Genomic DNA, 22824 nt, shown 5'->3' with positions numbered 1-22824 from the left:
ATGTTTGCTTGGCAATATTATTGGGTGTTTCTGGTTCATTGTCAAGTTAGATTGCTGAAGACGTCCTCCAACACGAAGCACTCCATCGATGAGAATTGGATTCAAATTTCCTATTTTGCGACACGGAACCCCTGTTTCCACTCGACCGATTTCCTCGGCTAGTTCAGAATACTGCAACATTTTAAGTATCGTATGATTCGCTTGCCGAAGCTCTTTGACCGTGACATATCGCAGTATTGTTCGTTTGGATTTGTCCTTTGTCCGGGTGTTGCAAATAAACCGAATAACTAGAGCCATGATTCTTTCTATTTTCCTGAAGTCACTGAATCGGTTGAATAATGGAAATTCTTCTTCTACTGCTATTGCAACTGTTTCAGAGTTTGTTGTTTCAGGCAAGACATGATCAGGGATGTCTACTACAGCTTCTGCTTCATATTCACGGTTCGTCAAAAATTCGGTCCGTACCACCAAAGCTCGTTGTCGTTCAAATCGTCTGGAAGTTGTCCTCTAGAGATAATGTCAGCTGGATTGTCTCTGGATCGTATGTAGCGCCATTCATATCCATCTGTGTTGCTGTTAATCTCGTGGATACGATTTCGTACAAAAACCTTGAGTCGATGCGTTGGTAGCTTCATCCAAGCTAAAACTATTTGGCTGTCTGACCAAAGAACGACGTAACGGAAATCCATTTGTACGACAGGTATAACTCTTTGTACCAGCCTGGTTAGCAGTAAAGCAGCACATAATTCCTTCCGGGGTGTCGACAGCTCATGTAACGGTGCAACCTTCGATTTACTAGTGACAAGTTTTAATTTAGCTGATCCATCGGCAAAAATGCTTCTGATATAAATACACGCACCATACGCCAAAGCGGATGCATCGGCGAACCCGTGTAATTCGTAGCATATTGCATCGTTGAACGTTATCCGTCTAGGAATTGAAATTTTCTCTAGAGCTGATAATGCACTTGAAAATTTGTCCCAAGTGTCCTGAATTTCCTGGTTCACTGGATCATCCCAAGCAACTTTACATTTCCACAGTTGCTGGACAAGGAGTTTAGCGACGACAATTACTGGTGAGATAAGTCCTAGCGGATCAAATAGTTTTGCCACTTCGGAATATATGATCCTTTTGGTAGCACGATGTTGTATGTCACGTTGAACGGGTTTAGCTATGCGGAAAATGTCATCCCTTGGATCCCAGAGTAAACCAAGTACCTTTATAGCGCTGTTTGGTCCGCTTTCTTCCAAACCGTTCAGTTGCTCTTGTTGATCCTTTGGTATGTGTTCCAAGAAGGGTTTTGAATTGGAGCACCATTTATGAAGAGAAAATCCTCCTTTCTTCATGATACCCCTCAGTTGATCTGCTGCTTCGATGGCCGCTGCAAGTGAATCTGCCCCAGAAAGAACGTCGTCCACGTAAAAATCCTCCTTGACAATTCTTGCACCGACAGGAAAATCGAATGATTCGTCTTCAGCTAGTTGCTTCAAGCACCTGGTGGCTTGAAACGGAGCTGCTGCTGTCCCGTACGTTACCGTTGTAAGCTCCAAGACCCGAAGTTTATCATATGGTTGCTCTCGCCAAAAGACACGTAGAAATGGTGTATCTTGTGGATGCATGTTTATCTGTCGATACATTTTTGGCACATCGGCAGTAAATGCGATCCGGTGCGTACAGAACTTCAGCATTATATCGTATAGCTCCTTCTGTATTGTTGCACCCACTTGAAGCACATCGTTAAGTGACAGACTAGCCTCGGTAGGTTTAGCACTAGCATCGAATACTACCCTGCACTTGGTAGTAGAACTGGACGGACGTAGTATAGCGTGATGCGGAAGATAATAATATTGCTGATTCGGGTCATCTTTTTCCTCTTGGATTTCTCTACAGTGTCCTAATTCTTCATACTCACGCATGAATTGTATATACTGCTCTTTCAAATCTAAATCCCGTTGAAGCCTATGTTGCAACATTTGGAATCTCTTCAAAGCCACTGACCGGCAGTCACTTACCTCCTTGACGTTTGCTCTAAAAGGCAGCCTTACCATGTATCGTCCGTCGCTTGTCCGTTGATGAGTGGCGACGAAATGAGCTTCGCACTCTTGTTCCTCACTGGTTAATGGACTTACGGTTGGCACTTCTTCAATCTGCCAAAAACGTTGAATAGCTTCTTCGACTTCATCCAAGGATGCTATGAATGAATGTTGAACTTGGCTTTCCATTGATTTTCCTCTGAAGACGCCAGTCACCACCCATCCTAGGGTTGTTTCATGTAGATCCGGAAATTCATCGTCGAGTTTTATGTGCCCTGGACGGAGTAGTTGGAAAATAATTCTGCACCCAAAAGCATATCTATTTTTTCGGTTTGTAGAATTCCGGATCAGCTAGTTGCACGCCGAATGGTATATTCCATGACGAAGTATCTACTTTTGATGCAGGAATTACTCCAGTCACATTTGGCGTTACAAGGCATTGCACTTGTGCTGGATAGTCTGTGATGCGGGATCGGAACTTGACTACCACCTTATCATTGGCGACCGTTTTGACATCGTTTATTCCTCTAATTGGGACAGATACACGGTGCCTTTGACTTCCAATGCGGCTTGCAAACTCATCTGTAACAAAGTTGAGTTGGGATCCGCTGTCCAAGAGAACACGACACGAATGCGGCTGATCGTTTTTGTCTAATACGTTCACAACAGCAGTTAACAAGAACACTGTTTTTGTAGAATGTGCATAATTGCATGAGAAGGATGTGGTTGGAATCTCTGTTGCAGCTGACGATCCAAAATATGGCTCTTTGGTCAGATCTGATTGGGCATCTTGGACCAAAACGGATACGTTGGGTTTCGGTTCTTGCTTTACCTCGTCATTGTGAAGCTGCGTATGATGCCGTTTCTGACATTTCTGGCATGATTTTGTCGATAAGCACTCTCTGGAACCGTGTCCTTTACGAAGACAGTTGAAGCAGGCACCGGAGGCACGTACCTTCTCCATTCTCTTGTCAAACGGCAGTGTATTTAAAAGGTTACACTGGTAGTTAAAATGCGAACCTTTACGAAAATCGCAAAATTCCCTTTTTGGTTCTGTTGCTGCGGCGTGAACTTTCATATTGATTGCCTTCGATGTAGTTTGTTGTTTAGGATTCTGTTTAAGTTCCGTAAACGCTAATTCACAGTTTTCTAGCGTCTGGCATTTTGCTTGAAGGAACGTTATCGTTTGTGCATACTTTGGTTGCTCACCTTTTTTCTGTGTTGCTTCCCACGCCATCCTTGTTGCATGGTCCGTAGTGGAGGTAAGAATATGTATTAAAACAATTCGGTAACGCCTAGAAACTCCTGCTTAAGGTATTTCAAACTCTCAACATGGCGCGTACAGTCGTCTAGTAAACGTCGCAACTCCTTACATGACCCTGAAGACATTTTCGGGATGTCGAAAAGGCCACGAATATGCGTCTCCACAATGATCCTTTTATTCTCATATCTCTCGGTAAGAATGTCCCACGCTTGCAGGTAATTTCCTTCACTTATCACTCGAGTATCAAGGACCCCAGCAGCAGCACCAACAAGAGCTTTGTCCAGATGATACAGCTTAATCGCATCCGAGTCTCCAGAATTAGCCATCAAGTCCTGGAATATGGCTTTAAATTTTGTCCAATTGGCGTAGGATCCATCAAATGTGGGAATAGGCGCTTTTAATGGTTGCTGCTGCACTATTACTTGGGGCTGTGAGCTTTGGGTTTTAACGGTTTTTGATTCATATGCCATCATCAATTCTTCAATAGCTGTTCGCACATGATCATAACGATCTTCGAAGGCAATGTACACTTCTTCTTGTTGTCTAAATGCTTCATCCGGAATCACTGCAACGAGTTTGGTATGCACAGCACTGAATTCGGAATAAGCATCATCCACTTTCTTCATGTAGGTTTTGAGCTGAGCAAGACTAATATGATCTTGGGCAGAAGAAAGTGTTCTCTGCACTCGCTAGTTTCAGATTTACTTGATCTCGTTGGCGGGAAAGGGATGACAGCTCCTTCAGCGTTACTGCGTCTGCGGATGTCTCCCAGTTGGTACACCTTTCTTGTAGTTTCTGTTTTCGGCTTCAGCCTTAGTAGCTGACCTGGTCATAAGTGTGCGATCCATAGTGGCGAGAATTTCGGAAACGTTAAACACTTCACAATGTGCAATAATAGGGATTTTCACGGAAGTCTTGAATAAATTCACACGCGATGTTGCTTTCGGAAACGCAATCGGGTCGGATTTTCCACGGAACTTCTCGAAACTACTTCACACGCGACGTTGCTCATAAAGCACTTTTCGGAAACGCTATTGAATCGGATTTTCCACGGAACCTTTCGAAATGAATTCACACGCGACGGTCTTGCGGCTGTTCCTCGGATCGATACACGTTGGATACACGTTACCACACAAACGTGTCTGGCGGTTATGGTGTTGTCACTTTTCAAAGGCGGCACTGGATCCGGTTCGAAGGACCACTATGTTGGCGCTATAACCGTGACCAACTCCGGTTGGATCGGATGGACTGTATTTCGATTCGGAATAAAAGATTCAACACCATCAGATTTCACTTTAACTTAATCACTACTTTATTTTTACATTCACTTAATTTACACACTACGAGGTATATTCGCGACGGTAGAAAATTAACTGATTCGTTATGCATCGAGCTAGGATATTTATACTTTAATTTTAAGAGCTGGAATTATCTGGAATGTTCGAAAAATAGAAAGATCTGCAATATTCAAGAAGATTTGGCTGCACTGCCTGAGAAGAGTAGCTCACGTTCACTCACGTAAATGTCATTCATTCGGTCCATGTTCATTCAGATGGTTAGCACCATCAACAGTGTTTCCTGTCATATATATGACTGATGCTAACTATCATCGCAATTTGTTTTGATGTTGCAGTCGTTCGGTGGGTGGCGATGGGTGGTTTGGTCGTTTTCAGTGCTCAGCGTGTTGTTGACAAATTCACTGCTCGCAGAAGTTTCATCTAGTTTTTTTTCCGTACGGAACAGTTACGACAATGGTTGTTTCAATCAGTCTTACAATCTTTCGTCACCAGCAGTCAGAATATGATGTAGGTTTTCAAGAGAACGTTATTCAATTTGACTGGATCTCGGATTGTAGAGTTCAGTCTTGTTATTTATTGAATAATCTATCGTGCTAATAATTATTTCATTCTCAATGAAATGTTGTACTTTCAATTACTTTTTCTTATAATGGTATTGAAATTAGATGATGATTTGATGCGTATAAATTCCATTTCTCTTCAAACATCAAATTTATACATTGTTTCCTTACGCCCAAATCCATATCTCATAATTCAAATTCTACTGCCCCTTCTTCCCGAAGAACTACCCCAATGCAATCGTTTAAAGGCGACCAACATTTTGCGGGAAAAAGCACATTAAAGTGATAAATTAACGACATCAATTCCCCTTCTCTCCCGAACTCTTTGTTTTGCATAGTCTGGCGTCGGCGACGGAGTCTAATTAGGAAGATTTAGTGTAGATATAATCGGTGTCTTTCTTTCGCGACACCAACCACGACGGTTATTGCTGCTCCCGAATAACATTATCGGGCCCAAACCCGCCTCGCTCCGGCAGCTTGTAGGTAGGCCACATGTTTCCCCCAGACGGGGAAGACTTCCTCGATGGGTTGTTATCGCACTCATGTTACATGTGTTCAGCGATCCCTCGAAACTAGTAATGCTTGTGTCGTGCCAGCGATACGAAACGCTGATAGTCCCGCTTATGCTATGCCAGCGCATCAGCTCTACGTTGCTCGTTTCGTTTTTGTTTTGGAACGTGCTCCGATGACCCATGTATCTGTATATCGTACATTCGAGTACCAGCTTACTGATTTGGATCCCAGCATCTGATTCTCGCGTACGACCAATAAATATGCAATTTATCTCGCAAAACCCCATCAAATAACGCTCACACACCTAAATGGCAAACGGGGGAGCCGTCTCCAACGAACGAATGTCTTGTTAAAATGTTCTGCTCCATAGAGTTGACCTCGGCACATGCGGTTATGCTGTATCCAGAAACCTAGAACATGCAGCTCACGGTATGCTTCTTCCCATTCCTGTTTACATAGGTATACGTACTGATACGATGTACGATATAGGATCCAGGATATATTTTTTTCGGTATGTTCAATTTACCGTCTTCACGCGCCACAGCTTCGTCTCCACTTCGAATAAAGAGCATGCCATTTTCCATACTACTTTGTGTTACATTGTATGGCAGGGCCAGGGCCAATGTTATGTTCGACATTAATTATACCTCGGTTTCACGAGCGGTTGAAAAGCGCTGAAAAATATTGCAAGCAGAGCGCGGTGTTGCGGTTTTGCATCGCAGTTAGGATCAGACAGTCCGAAATGGAATATGCAGAGAACAACACCCTAGTATAGGATCTGATTCATTTTGTTGTATCGTTGTATCTAACCTACGACAGCGCAAAAATAGAAGTTAAAAGAATATGTAACGGATGGATATAAATTAGATCGTTGATTGAATTCAAATATTGGTCCGGTATAGGTAACTTTGGAGATGGAAATCTGCTCAACTTTCCTGGTCATAGAAATAACTAATCTTCTTCTTCATCTTCTTCTAATTGGCATTACATCCCCACACTGGGACAGAGCCGCCTCACAGCTTAGTGTTCATTAAGCACTTCCACAGTTATTAACTGCGAGGTTTCTAAGCCAAGTTACCATTTTTGCATTCATATATCATGAGGCTAACACGATGATACTTTTATGCCCAGGGAAGTCGAGACAATTTCCAATCCGAAAATTGCCTAGACCGGCACCGGGAATCGAACCCAGCCACCCTCAGCATGGTCTTGCTTTGTAGCCGCGCATCTTACCGCACGGCTAAGGAGGGCCCCTAAATAACTAACCTAACTAAGATAAATTATTGAGAAAGTCTAATAGACGAAATCTTGGTGAATGCTTAGTCAATTGGGGAAGGAAACAATTCAGCTTATTCGTTACAATGAAAACATGCATTATATTATTCCTTTATTCATTTGCAGTGAACACGTTGCATAAAATTTGGAAAGCATAAAATAGAATCATTCTAAGATCAAGACCATACATAAAATCTGCGTTGATCTAAATATTTATTGAGGGTTCTCACTACTGTACATAATTGAGTAGTTTTTCTAGTTTACAAGCTTATTCAAGTTGTTCTGGCAGTTAAACTTTCTAAGTGCTCCGATTTTGCAAAGCTCCCGCCAACCATGCAGCAATGCAAACCGACAAACGATACCGCACTAATTTATCGGTCATTGTCAACCCGCACCAAATAAGGTCAAAATACTTCCCTGAGCCGGGGATTCATCAGGTGCAGTTTTTTCATGCACCAACAACCACTCGATTCAAACCAAACAATCTTTGAATTGTGCTGAAGACACTTTCAGCACTTGGTTTCTCTCCCGGAAAGGGAGCAGTAATTTCGCAAATTGAGTTATCACAACTAGTTTGCTGTCTTCTTGTTATCCATATATGAAGGTATTTCTGTGGGTAATCGCTCGCCGTCGAATCGCTGAGCAGCATTTTGCTTCGGCTCACACTCCTCGATCGGTGCTTCGTTTGTCGTCATCGTCGTATGTTTGCAGTTTGTAATAAGACGACGTGATTTGGAACAGAACTAGCTCGCGAAATGGTCACAATTTATGCTCCTCCGCCCGTATTTCTCGTGCTTCCAGCAAATTGAGCACCCGGCGATTGTGTGATTCTATGATGCTGCGACTGCATCGGCCAGCACTGCGAGCAATGTGCACCCATTATCATCCGGGGTTGGATTGTTGTGCTGGCAAGCTCTCCCCGTCTTCGTCCGATTGAAAGTTGGTGGAATGAAGGCAGGCCCGGGTGCGGTGATTGCTGCGAGAAATAAGGGAACTGAACCATTTATCACTCAGGCCACCATCACCGCAGCTGAGGGACGAATGCACAACTCGCACATCATTGCGCACCATTTGGGCCAGTCAGTATCGGACGATTGAAGGAACAACGGGAAATGCCTTCCCGTGTGAAGGGAACGTCTTATTTATTTCATCTCTCAAATTGTGATGCCATGTGATTCAATGATATGGGTAGGAGAATGTGCAGTCCGGTCGCTGCTTTTGGTTCAACATTCGTCATTGCATGTTATTACGCGCCTGGAATGAACGAGAATGAGCACAATGATCTTGATAATTGAACTGGTTCTATCGGATGGTTATTATCAGCGACTGGCAAGGAAACATGGAGGGGTGTATTTTTCCGAGCGATAGGATCGCGTTAGGATACGATGACTGCCCTCAGGGATTTGGAGGAACTTAGGGAAAATAATCATCAATCGTTAATAATCAGCTGGCAAATGAAGGTACTTTTTGTAGGATGCATATAATACACTAATAGTAGATGTTGAGTAATTCATTTCACTGTTGCAATTTGCATTTTATGAGAAAATTTTTGTTATTTTTTCGTTAATCTCATGCAGCATTCCGGAAGTTTATTTGTCTGAAGATATAAATTTTAATCGTGAATCCAACATGACACGAATTTTCATTTTGAAACTGATTAAAAATGGCAACAACAAGGGTAAAAGACCCAATAGTGGAGGAACTAAGCACGTTCTCCCACTATTTGTAGGTTTACACCAAGTCTATACTTCATTTCACCTACCTCAAATATGCAAACGAATAGTCAATAATTATGCTTCAAAAGAAAAGTTTCGCAATTGCAGCACCATCCATCGTTGTTGCCTAAAATGATACCTCCAATTATTGGTGCCGTGTTCCAATAGTTACGATATTTTTTAATTCATGTTCCTATAGTTGCGAATCCCATTACTTTTATATGAGACTCGCAACTATGGGAACACTACCGCAACTATTGGAGCAAAGACGAGTAAAAAATAAAAATAATGTATTTCAGTGTTAATTTACCGATTTTGAGGGAAATCCAAACCATTTTCCGTTATTTTATCTAATGACAGGACAACAATTTGATTGACTACATGGGTTGCTGCGTTAAATATGTAGATTTTGTGAAAACAACACTACCGCAATTATAGGAACACCCACGACTATCGGATCATTTGCCCAATAACTTTTTTAACTAAACTTTTTTAGTTTAGCGATTTTGTTTGCGTTTTGCACTGAAAATAAATTGTCCACCCCCGCCTCCTTCTCTTTCATAAATTTGGCAAATTGAAACACCTAGTATACGGTACACAGACAAGAAGATAGGCTCGTAAAAAAGATGACACTTCAAGATTGACGCATATTTTATCGTCACATGCTGGAATATTATCGGCGTAGCACCAACTTAGAATTCGGAAGTCGGGACTTCCGAACCGATTTTTCTTCCGAAGTTTTATCTGTCAAACTAATTGATGCGTTGTTTAGCGCATCTTTAGGCGAATCCAGCGCACTACTTACGAAGTTGGGAAAGTTGCCTGTATCTGGAGAAAAATCCAACTTTGGTATAGAAAGCGTTCTAACTTTGTTCCGGATAGACAATACAAAAGTAAGCATGCTGAGACCGTATAGTACTTACGTCACATGTTTACATTCAAACTGAACTGCCGCTAACCGCAAGTCGAGCACATATGTATATGGATGCCATATACAAGTTAAATAGAATGCGGCACGCATTCATAAAAAAATATAATTTATTCCGAAATTGAATTACACTTCACACTACAGACTAACGATTACAGACTAACTTGATTTCACCTGACTGAACTGATTTTATTAACTACTAGCAGACCCGACGAACTTTGTTTCGCCTAAAAGTGATTTATTCTCTGATTAGTTCTCGAGTTAAGCAGAAATGTGTGTTCCATTTGTATGGGAGCCCCCCTTTCCAAAAGGGGGAGGGGTCTCAAACCATCTTAAGAACCTTCCCCGACCCCAAAAACCTCTGCATGTAAATTTTCACGCCGATCGGTTCAGTAGTTTCCGAGTCTATAAGGGTCAGACAGACAGAAATTCATTTTTATGTATATAAGATAAGATTTCTGATATGTCAGCAATAAGCTTTCCACCTGGTTGTCGTCCCTTCTCGATCGGATGATCGGTTCATTCGATGATGTGTGTCAGCAGTTTGTGCGTTGGCCAAAGTGCACTTCATCGCTGCGTATGCTCGTTCGTCCAATGTACCATGCTGTTGCCAGGTCGCTGTTGCTACCCGCTTGTTGGTATCGGTGTAGTTGCAGGGTCCTGGTGCTGAAGTCCTCCTAACGTCTCCCCCCTTAAGTGTCGGACGTCCTCGTTTGACTTCTCCTGAACATCCAGAACCTGAAGCCTTGGCAATGGGATGAACTTTAATGGTATTGGCTTCCCTTCTTTTGACAACGTTTCTTGACTGGAAGCTTCGATCGTAGCGTCTTCTGCCTTAAACTTTGCTATTTTGCCGTGGCACCACTTGCTGTATCTGTGGAGATAAACTACGATCAAAAGAAAAATAGTTATGGAGGCAATCGTGACTCCTCCAATCACTTATGTTTTGGATAGCTGCAATCGGATCCTTGCGATTTCTTCCAGGTTTTCTAGGTTTACTTGATAAATATCCTCCATCTCGGGGAGTTGTTTGTTCAACTCTATCTTTTGTCCAAATATTGGTGTAGAAAACTATGCGTTCGCTAAGGTTTGGAAATTTTGTAAGAATGTTTGGTCGCTGTTGCTACCCGCTTGTTGGTATCGGTGTAGTTGCAGGGTCCTGGTGCTGAAGTCCTCCTAACGTACATATGTGCTCGACTTGCGGTTAGCGGCAGTGAATGTCTGCCTTGTTTTTTGTATGCCGTGACTTAGTCAGAGTTGCTCAGTATCACTAATTTCAAAGCTTTATTTTAGTGAATTTTAAAATAAAAACTCATTGCCCCATTAGTTAAGAGGCTAGAGCCGCACCTCGTAGAAAAGAGGGGACGTGGAGGCAACTTATTCTAATTTAAACAGAATAAGATATCAAAAACATTTATGAAATTAGTCATGCGTAAAAATCGCTTTTTATTAATTACTAGCAGACCCGACGAACTTCGTTTAGCCTAAAATTCTATTTCATTTGTAGGGGACCCCCTCTCCAGAAGGAGGAAGAGTTTCGAACCACCACAGAAACATAGCTTCCCTTCCAAAACCTCCACATACCAGATTTGATTCCATTTGCTTGAATAATTCTCGAGTTATGAAGAAATTAGTGATTCATTTGTATTGGAGCCCCCTTTCTAATGCGGGGAGGGGTCTCGAACCATCTTAGAACCTTTCCCGACCCCAAAAACCTCTACATACATATTTTCACGCCGATCGGTTCAGTAGTTCCAAGTCTATAAGGTTCAGACAGACAGAAATTCATTTTTATGTATAAAGATTTATGCACACGAATTTGATGTATTTTAGTTCTTCACTTAAAATTGTTAATTGAAGATATTGCACTGGATCGTCATTTGACCAGATGGGCTTCGAATGCATCCGGAAGGAAATTTCATCAAGGCATCCAAGCTCTTCTTGGAGCAGCTTCAAGGAATCAAGTCAAATATGCCGAAACTCAAAATAGTGTTGCTAGCAGGATGAAATTTCGGATCTGTTATCCGGAAGGTACAGACGATTGTACCTTCGTACCGATCGTACCGAGATTGATAGTCAGTATTCGGATTGAGACCCCGACGAGAAGTGAACCGCAACCAAGTCCTGCATTGTGAACGGTAACTTGTCGGCTTTACACTTAGGCTTCCTTATAGTGAACGTCTATCAAACGGGTTGCACGATGTGAGCACGTTTGGATTATTATTAAACGGAAGATTCAACCGGGGGCAGATTGGATTCTATATTCATGTCAAAATGTTTTCGGAGACAGGATTTACAGTCCGAGATGCCTAAAATGTTATACTATTAGTAAGGAGTATTAACATCATTCGTTTTTCAACACACCTGAAGTTCTTGTTGGGAAAATGTTAAAATCTAAAAAAAATGGTTCTTCTGAAGAGCAATTTTAAGGTTGTACATACTATCAGACTATCAGTGACAGAGATTTGATCAGAATCAGTGACTGTTTTTGACTGATAGACTAGTATCCAATATCAGTGCAGAGTTGATAGCTAGTTTGAATAACTGATGTGTGATAGATAAAGGAAGTCACATATCAGCCTACGCTGATGATATTGTTCAACTCTGCCTAGTAGTGTATTCATCTTGATCACAGTAGCCGTGAAATCCTATTTGTTTGGAAACCCGTCAAACATTTGCGCATGGCGATTATTTTTTGGATTAATACCAATATATGAATTTTAAATGAGATGCATTAAGGACAATCCTCATGAAATCCAAAACTGAAAGCACTCACGTTTTCAAGGGCACCCCATTCAAAACGGAGGTCACGCAAAACTGTAGTTTTCATTATTCCAGCTTTGCTTACTACTACTCCATTGCATATGGTCATTATACTTATTTACCAAACATTACAATTTAAATTATTGTAACCAAAGTAGAATTAGAGGCACTTGAAATTCACAGGGTGCCGAGAGACTTATTTAACATGTATTTTGCTTTATTCAATCAGTGTTGGCTTATTACTAGGATTCTTAATGAACCCCAACATATACCAAACGCCAAAGTGGTTTGATTTTAATGCCACGCTGGTGTCAATTTATTATTAGTTACCTAAATACCTAAATAAAGTTTTGCACTTTTTCGAGATTTTCTAACCTTCGCAACTTATTTGCAAACACTTCTAGGCGACAAGACTAACATTCCTATACACTTCCAATGGAAATTCGACTGATCTAAAAGCACTTTTTTTCAAATACACGCGCCGTAAAATATATTCAATTTGTGAAAAGCAATTTTTCTTATCCAAAATAGTAGCTAAATATTTTCTAAATTTGAGGTAAAATATTCAGAAAAATTACATCACATTTATTAAATGGATATTATCTATTTAAATTTTACGACTATTTTTAGTATGCTTATAATTTCTGGAACAGTTATCATTGGTCCAAGTGTGTTTACTATCATGGGCCGCAGTGTGGGCCAGCAGTGTGGTGCAGATAATGGAGTTATTCTGCATTCCGGACTATTTACCATGCTTCAATGATTTTCGAACATTTGAATTTTACTGAAACCTTTTCTTCATTAACTAATCGGAGCATGAAATATTGATTTCGTTAAACATTTTTCGTGAAGTTAGGAAAGCTTTGCGTTTAAGGGCACTCCTGATGGAATCCAATTTTCAAAGTACTCGCTTTTTCAAGGGCACACCATTCGATACGGAAGCAACGTACAACTGTCATTTTTATTGTTTCAGCTTTGCTGCGTCGCAGCATGCGTGAAAAAATAAGAATGACACTGCCCATGATCGCATATTTGTAACAATCGACAAAAGTAGGCATGGGAGAAATTGGACGTTTAAGTTTGTGATATGCATCAGTATGGAAATCTAATTAAATTTCTAAAAATCATCAAAAATTAGAGAAACACTTTTTTCGGTTGAAATTTCCCATAGCATCATTTACATTATTTGCTATTTGAATACACCTCGGAGACGAGCCAGCCTCGGGCTGCAAGTCTCTTAAATAAAGACAAAAAAAAAATTGGAATACAAATCAATTGCGATTTTTTTTTGTTCAAGGAATACGGCATACCGGCGATAGCATTTCCCAGTGTTACCGATATGCGGTCACTTCGCTCAATGTTACAAAACAACTTGATGTTTTTCTAGGTTTTCTAGAACAAACTTTCTGATTTCACATAGTCAGCTTAATTAACTAACAATTTGGGGACGATCCCTAAGCTTAACTCATAATCGCCGAAAATGCAAATGTTACAAATATGCGATCATGGGCAGGACAGTTGTGTGTTACTTCCGTGTCGAATGGTGTGCCCCTGAAAACGCGAGTACTTTGAAACTTGGATTCCGTCAGGAGTGCCCTTAACCAATCTAACTAAACGAACAATGGAAAAATTGGAGCTTTTAATTAAGCATGAGGGTTGCAGATGTATTGCAAATATCAAAATGATCAACTAATACTGGCTGCATTGAAATAAGTCATCCGTATGCAATATAATTATTCTAAAATTATTCTACCAAATAACCTTTTTTACCCTTTCTACTTCTCCAAAGATAAAAAAAAAGCCCCAAAAAAACAGTTAAGAGACAGTGTCACTAGTTCATCTTTCATTCCCTCCTGTCGATCCATATAGCTCGTAATTCTTATTGGGCGATAAGACGTAGAATATTGAAAGAAAACAATAATTAAAAGTAGAAGGAATTGAATTAATGTTTAGCATTTTCTAAATTATTCGCATAATGACTTCCGAAGTGGGTCAACTTCGTGTAGTTATTTCACTGAATGACACATTGAAATATCATGATATACTATGTATAAGAACAAACTAATGGCACATGATATTGATCACTTCTTACAAATAGCATAACTTGATCTCCTAATGATATTTTAGTGCAAATTTTTGATATTGTCGTCTGATCTTTTATCTCTTATATCAATCATGTCCATATCTCATTTTGCTATCTTATCAACATTTGATATTATTTAGCTATTTTCGTCTACTCGGGATGCGTGGATGGTGATCTACGGACAACATGCACTCATTTTACTCAAGACTACGTTTTTTTTTTCACTTACACCTCTTGGCGTTTGACCCTCTCAAACAGGAATCAAGAAATGTGATGTGTGACGTCTTACTTTTCACTGCGTACTTCTTACTTCACATTCCATATTTTTTATACACTTTTCATACACTTTTCACAGTTTTCACTTCGCATTTGCTAGTGAGAAGTGAGATGTAAGAAATTAAAAGCGGGAAGTTAGACGTCTCAATTCTTATTTTTCTCATTTTTAACTTCTTATTTCTCCCTTCTAAATTATCAATAAAAACTTTATACTTTTCACGTGGTCATATGACCAGATCGGTTGACAATTACGATACGTCCATTTCAGCCAAATGGCATTTAAGGCCAAATGATGTTCCTCCAAATAGTTTGTTCGGCCAAATGGCACTTTCTGCCACACAACTTTCGGCTCAGTGGCCTGCGACCAAATGGCTTTCGGCTGAAAGACTTCTGATCAGTTGACCCTCTTCCTCCAAGAATTCTTTCGGATACTGCTTCAGGATTTTTTTTCCAAAAGCAACTCCTCTAAAAATCTCCCAGAAATATCTCAGGCAATTCCCCATGCATTTATCAGAAAAATCCCCCAGGAGTTATTCCGAAAATTCCCTCAGATATTCCTTATTCAGTTTTACCAGGAATTGATTCGAAAGTTGCTTCAGGTATTCCAGATATTTTCCCTGGATTTCCTCCGGAAATTCTCCTGGAAATTTTTCTATAATGAGTTTTCTCTGGAACAGCCCCAGATTTTTTTTTCTTAAATTTCCCCAGTTATTAGAATAGAAACTTCCAAAGGAATTCATCCGGAAATTATTACACGAATACTCCTAGGGGATTATCCGGACATTTCTTTTTGTTGGAGATTGGCAATCATTTTCTGCAATATCACGTACAAATCACCGGATCTCGAAACAAGAGCGAAACAAAATCTTAGTACGATTTGTATATTGTTTTCAGTTGCAATTTAAAAAAATATACGTTCTTCGATTCGTCTTTTTGTACCGCGGATTGGATGTGAAGCATTTTTTCCATTATACGATGCGAGACAATCAGTTAAGTATTCCAAATTTCGTTCAATTTTCTGACGTTCTCTCTTTCCACGGTTCAATTTCTTCTGATACGCCATACTGAGTTCTTCCGACGGTGCTTAGTGCCGTGCGCGTTTTCGCGTGCTGCAAATCCAACTTTTTTTTACCCAAAAATACAATAATTATCCAAATCTCTATAGAACCAAATGTTCGGCGTATATTTCTTAAGTAAAATGGACTGTACTTTTCACTGCTTCGTATTCATTTAGAATTGAACAAGTCCATAAACGGATATCTACAAATAGAAACAATGAGTTCGAGTATATTATCAAAAAAAAAAACATTGCGCACATTCATAGGGTTCATCCCATTAAGAAAATATTCAGTTGTATTGCAATGATATTTCCATGTGATGTAAATGTATTGTCATTTAAAATTTATTTATTTTATCCGGACATTCCAAACACATTGTTTCAGTACCTATCGGAAATAGGAACCTGATAAAGGTGGCAACATTATGTTAATCCATTCTTTTTATTTTCTTCATTCCAGGGTTTCGACGAAAGCAGCGTGCAAGTGACGACGATAAAAGCCGAACCGCCCAGTGACATTCCACTCAAGAAGCCAAAGCTAATCAACGATGCCAGCTTGTACCACAGCTGCCGGCAGAACAGTTCAGCATTTCGGCCTTGGACGCAAGTACAAATGTACGCACAACAGCATCTCCTGCACGCCATGGCGTTCAACGGCAATGGGCTGATAAATGGTGGTAGTGGGGCGGCGCTTGGTGCCACCGGGTCGTCCGGCGGATTACTGGCGCTCAGCCAGGAGCCTCCGGTTCTGCAAAATCCAGAAAGCGTCGTGCGGTTATCGGAGAGTGATAAGTTCGAACGGAGTTTTCAGCCAAACGTAGCACTGGCACCCCGCAAAACGATACTCTGCAAGGAGCGAGAACGGGAACGGGACCGAGAGAAGGAACGGTCAGTCATAAAGTGTGATGTACAAATTAAGCAAGAGAGTCCACCGACGCCGCCGGCGGAAGTGATAACGAGGTCCGTAATAAAGTGCGACGTAAAGATCAAACAGGAACGACCCTCGACGCCGCCACCGATGGAGATGTCGCCTGGTCTCCGGGTACCCTCATCGCCAAGGTCACCCCCGCTGCCTTTGATGTGCACTCCGTTATTGGGAGGCCCACTGAAATCCGTTCCAATGCCATACAGTCCAGGAGCGGATGTGCACCACTCCGGGTCAAACGAAATCACTTCATCCACCTCACCTGTACCTCCCGCGGTCAATATGACCATCATGAACGGTTGCATCTCAGAGAAACCAAAGCTGTTGATCAAAGAACAGAATAGTCCTCCATCGCCCCGAAGGACGCCCACCCTCAACGAAGATATGCTTCACCATCGATCTCATCCACCACCTGCCGTGATTCTAAAAAATGGTGGAATCTCACAGGGCGCACCGGGAGCACCCATTATGGGGAATCCGGAGTTTGAACTGTCGACCGATACCGACGACGACAGTTTAGCTGGCGAACCGGACAGTAGCAATAACTCAATGGCTCCGCTAGACATTATCAGGGATGTAATGAAGGACGTTCAGCATGAAACCAGAGACAAACTAATGAGTATTTTCAAGCTGCTAATCCAAGAAACGGCACAAATTCGAAACGATCATATTCGGTTACTACAGGATAACAAACAGAAGGACGACTTAATAGCGGAGTTGCATCGAGAAAAAGACAGCTTGCAGCAGCAGGTGCACCATCTTCAGCAACAGAACCGATCTCTCATCAAAATCGCCACCTCGGAGTCCAATGCCCTACATATGCAACAGCAGTACCATGAGCGGGAGTTGGCAGCTGCTGCCAGTGCAAATGTCGTACCCAGTGGTTCCGCTCCTTCATCGACACCACCCTCACCTCTCTCGTTAGCTTCCAACAGTAGCAACAGCCAAATTGTGATCGAAAAAATCGAACGACGGAACAGCTTCCCGCAGAAATCCGACGTTATAATGAAACCTCTGAAAAAATGCCTGCGTCGAAGTCCCGATGATTCGGTGCTACAACTGTTACAATCACCACCCCCTCCTCCTCCGCCGCCACCACCAGCGACAGTACCAGTCGCAACCAGTCTGTCAATTAGTGCAACCAGTCTGAGGTCCAATCCATCCGTAATGGACGAGGAAGAAGATGATGACAAATCTCTCCAGCAGTCGAACGATTGTCCTCCAGTTCTGGTCAATGGCGTGGGATGCGGAGTGATAGCATCGCCCTCGCCACGACCACCATCCAGACCAGCGTCGGTGGCTTCGACGGCTTCCAATGCCTCCACAAGTTCACCCTTGGCCAGCGCGGTGGCACTGGAAAACAGTTCGAGTGGCAGTACCAAACCCGGCACCAGCAACCAGGAGATTATCAAAAGTGCTAATAACTGATAGTGTATAATTTACCTTTGATAAAAAGGTTCAATACGTAACAGAGATTGAGGGCACGGGCAAGCTCTCTTTTCCGTTTTGTTTTTCGTCGGATGCTCGACAGTCCATATAACGACAGTGAGCCGTCTCCAAACACGCAGGTTGATGTTTCGAGACCGCAGGCCCACTAGCGAGGTCGAAGTAATGCATCCCAACCAGTTCAATCCGTACTTTTGTTCTAGGTTTGATCACCTTCTAAGGGTGATTGGCACACTCGTGCATTGTAAAGTAGAAATTTATAAGCTTCATTGTCGATATTTTTCCCACCAAATAATTTCTGTTTGTTTATTTTTAGGCGAAACAACAAACCATTATAAGCTTAGATTGTAAGACCACACCGTGTAAGCCAAGAGCAAAGAAATTACAAAGCAAAACAAACAAAAATGATACAAATTTGAAGAGCAAACGCAAAAAAAGGATGTAGGAAGTTTACAAATTCTCATTCGCATGATACAAAAATCGATTTACAATTATAATTTAATGTAGTTGTTCGTTGAGAAGATAACCTACTCAAAAAGAAGCATAAACAAACAAAAAGAGCTGATAGTGACTAATGTGTTACAAACAAACAAACAAAAATTATAGTCAAGTCAAACCAAGCAAAGCGAAAAAAAAAACACAAAGTCGAAACGAAAAAAAAATACACTTGCAAGAAATTATATGGATAGAAGAACCGATTAAGGAGTACTCAAAAATATTATTCTTAACCACTAAGTGGTTTTCAAAGTCTTGCGTAGTGTCTTGTATAAAGATTAAGTTTATTTTAAAACAAAATCGAACGTTCTACAGTAGTAGCGAAGCGCCCTCCCCCCTTATTACTATAGTGTAAATAGTCAGCTGTGTAAAAAGATGAAAACATGTTTTGTGTTCTTTCAAACGACGTTCTTTTTTAATTTGTTTTTTGTTCTCTACTCCTAGCGGTCAGTCAAACTCACCTCTCATCTACACTCATGTCATTTCTGTGGTACCAACAGTACTACACTATTGTTTCGTTTAGGATTTATTTTGCGTAACTCGTCAGTACACCGCGTGTTGGAAATAAGTATTAGGATAGAAGAGAGCGTAATGAACAAAAATTATTTCAGGAAGTCTAATCACCTTTTTTACAATATTGGGGTGTTGAAATAAAACGTGTCTTAAGCTGTGATTCATATTCACTTTCCGTGATCATGCGAACGATCTTAGAAAAAGTATAGTACGATACAGATTCTCACTTAATCCCGTAGTGCACTGTTTGTCATAATGACAAATATTTGTCAAGTTTATCCGGACATCTGTCTTATTGATAACAAATAGACAAGAATATCAGGCTGACTTGACAAATATTTTATATTATGACAAACAGTGTACTGATAGCTTTAGGTTTAGGTATGGAATTACACAGTAATCAGGATTTGAAAAATATCTTTTTCAGCAAAAATCTCATACTCTGTTTATGATCGGTAAATTCGGGTACTGTCGTGGTTAAGTGAATTGCGACAACATGTCGATTCCCAGCCAAATATTTATCATCTCCAGCAAAAAAAAGTCATAAACAATATTTGTTCGAATTTCAAACAGCTTCTTCTGGAAACTATAAAGAATTTCATATGGAAATTCCGAAGCATTTTCCATTGAACTCTCTAGATTTTTTAGTTGAAATGAATCTAAGTTTTTGATCGGAGATTAGCAGTTTGGACGATAGACAAGGTCGAACCTTGTTTGGCCAAGCAAACCAATAGGCCGAATGTTATTTGGCCGAAAAAGTAATTTAATCGAAATGGACGGCCAAAAGTGTCTTTCGGTTAAACTGGTCATTTTGCCGGAAACGTCGTTTGACTGAAAATACCGTTTGACCATAATGATCCTTTGGATGAAAAGCCACAATTTTAGAGATAACCGGCCTAGGGCTGCCAATCTCTCTAATAAAGATAAAAAAAAAAGCCATTTGGCCGAATGGTTCGACAAGTTTGACCAAATGACTCGTTCAGCAAATGACATGACAACTGTACGACCCTAGCTATGTCTTAATTGTCGGCAAAATTACCAGTTCGGCCATTTCGAGAGGGGCCGAAACATTCTCACTTTCGTTTGAATGCCATTTTCGACCTAATAATTGTTTCGGCTGAACTTTGAATTCGGATAGATAACTTTCGGCCTATCGTCTTATTAAGCCATGTGGCAAATGGCTTCCCGCCGAACAAACCATCAGGCCGAAACCCATCTGGCGTTGAAAATACCGTTTGGCAGAAATGATCGTTAGACAGAAAGGGCCATTTGGCTTCAGTTCGGCCTACCAAAAATGTTGTTAAGCCGAACTGATTCTTTGTCCGTAAAAGTTGTTTGGCTGATAGGTCCTTTGGCCGGAAAGCTCGGTTGGCAGAAAGAGCCACTTGATTAACGAAAAAGTATTGTTTGGTTGAAAATGTAGTTTGGTCGAAATGATCGTTAAGCAAAAAAAAAACAAAATGTAAGTTGGCTCAAATGGACATATGTACGACCAAAAATATCGTTCGACCGAATTGGTTCTTTGACCGAAGAAGTCTATTAGTCGATTGGTCGTTTTCGGCCATTTGGACGAAAATGTCATTTGCCGAATGGGTCAACAATTTTTGTCATATTACGCGTTCAGCGAATGACAGCTGGTCATTCCCCGCAGCTCTTTAATGACTTCTCTAACCTCTGATTTTATTGAAATCGCGTCCGGCCCATCCCTCTGGACTCAAAAAATTCATCTGGGGAACGATTGAACCCTATGAGATTTGATTTAGACTTCTAGAATCGGATTGAATCTTTATGAATTCTGTGGCCTCCTCATGGATTCAGATAAATCAATTCGATCAAAGTCAAATCCCGGATTAAGATTCGTTTAAATCTAAAAAAATCATTCGCAAAGAGTCAATCGCATATGAATACATTCAGCCAAATTTAAAAATTGAAATGATTCCTAATGAATCCCACTTTAGGCACTTCGAAGAAAATTTAAGAATACGGAACCTAAGAAGTAAAATACAAAAAAAAATACAAAGTGGACATGAGTTAACTTGAATTGTTTCACGGTTACAAACTAATTTCAGCCTCCTCAAAGTGCTAGAAAAGGTTATCGAGATTCCCTAAATTAACCATATTGTACAAAAAATCCCATCTGACCTAATACCTATTTCCACTGGTGTAGAAGCGCATCACTTTCTGCCATTTTTCGGCAAAAAAAACCATCACTGTACATTTTTCACATGAAATTTTGTTTCCTTAATCAAATTGCCACGACAAACCAGGCGTTCAAAATGCCCCTTACTAGTTTAGAAACGAAACTCATTTACAAACGCAAACGCGAATGTTTAAGTGACATACAAGAAGAATAGAAAGCAAAAAGTAACGTAATCGCTTTTCAAAAAAGTGTTCACCTTTTAAAAGATGTTTGGTTTAAAAAATCGAACTACGTACTCCTTATTTTGAATTAAAAAAAGTCGTCCTAAGTATCACCTATTATAAACTATATAAAACAAAAAAGCGAAAAATAAAGCGTAACATCTCTGTCGATCTGCTTCCACATAGGGGAGGCGAAGTAAATAAATCGAAAAATTATAGAACGGCATACCAGCCAACGCAACGTAAAGAGATCTACACAAACTAGCCATCGTGTTCTCTTGTCGGAAACAAAATAAGAACAAACACAAAACCGCATCCAGATAAGTAAACCACAGGTCAAGTCTGTATTTTTCGCGTTTCAATCAGGCCACAGTTATGATATTAAATCAAAAAAAATATTTATTTATTTATCCTCCTACTTTAGAAACCAACGCAAAAAATCATCTCCTTTATAATTACTTTTCTGTTCGGTGTACAACTCCTACGTTCGTTTAAGTTCAGTGCGCTTTCAGAAAAGCAAACCAAAAGTCATGCAAAATGCATCAATCAACACACTGCTACTTGTTTTGTGATCTTTATTTCATGTTTTTCGATCTAATAAAACGGAATGCAATTTTATCGTACTATTAAAAAGCCGCTTTGTTTTCTTTATTTCCCTGTTTTTGAATTTTCCACCCACTCACTCACACATCCTCCATTAGTTTCCATCGTCGCTCATCACATTGACATCGTCGTTAATCATTTCCAGCGCAATTAGAATTAGGAAAAAAATCACGTCAAACAAACAAAAAAAAATGGAAGCTTTAAGTGACTCTTTAAAGTTGGAAATAACCTTGAAGTTCAACTATTGCCATCGATGATCTCGGAACTGCGTAAAAAATGTATCGTGGAGCTGGCATTCGCTCTGAGAGTCTTGGGAATTATATGAAAAACTGTTGGAATTTCTTCAACTTGTTGATTGTTATCGTTGTGGTCTAAGTCTTAGTTACCGTCATCGGGGGTGACAATGGGTCATGGCTCTCACCGGCATTCTGGAGGTTGTAGAGCAAAATCGTTCAAAAAAGGTCTCTTATATTATAGTCTTCTTGCCCTCAGATACATGCAATCTATTCTACAAGCTTTTTAAGTATAGTTAAAACAGTGACCTATTGTCACCCCGCTTTGTCCCATTATTACGTTATCACCCCCGATTGACAGTATTTTTTAGTTCATCGAAGTCACGTGTATATGTAAGTATGATACCTCATTTCAGATGACTTAAATGTATAAATGTGATTAATGTTGATTATTTTGGTTTCTAAGCTACCCGTAGCGCAGAA

At 40.5% G+C, this 22824-nt stretch overlaps 1 protein-coding gene across 3 annotated transcripts in view; it reads left to right on the top strand.

The window, feature by feature from the left end:
• Positions 1-22138, top strand: part of LOC134212245 (ski oncogene) — a 477716-nt gene extending 455578 nt beyond the window's left edge. For all 3 annotated transcript variants that reach the window (XM_062689913.1, XM_062689912.1, XM_062689914.1), the window contains exon 3: positions 16226-22138. In XM_062689913.1, the coding sequence (XP_062545897.1) occupies positions 16226-18118 (1893 nt within the window). In that variant the 3' untranslated portion in view covers positions 18119-22138. The remainder of the gene's footprint in view (positions 1-16225) is intronic.
• The last annotated feature ends 686 nt before the right edge of the window (positions 22139-22824 follow it).

Source organism: Armigeres subalbatus, chromosome 2 (genome assembly GCF_024139115.2).
Source record: "Armigeres subalbatus isolate Guangzhou_Male chromosome 2, GZ_Asu_2, whole genome shotgun sequence".
Classification (NCBI taxonomy): Eukaryota; Metazoa; Arthropoda; class Insecta; order Diptera; family Culicidae; genus Armigeres; species Armigeres subalbatus.
The sequence above is the reverse complement of the archived record's forward strand: the minus strand, read 5'-3'. Positions and strand labels throughout refer to the sequence as shown.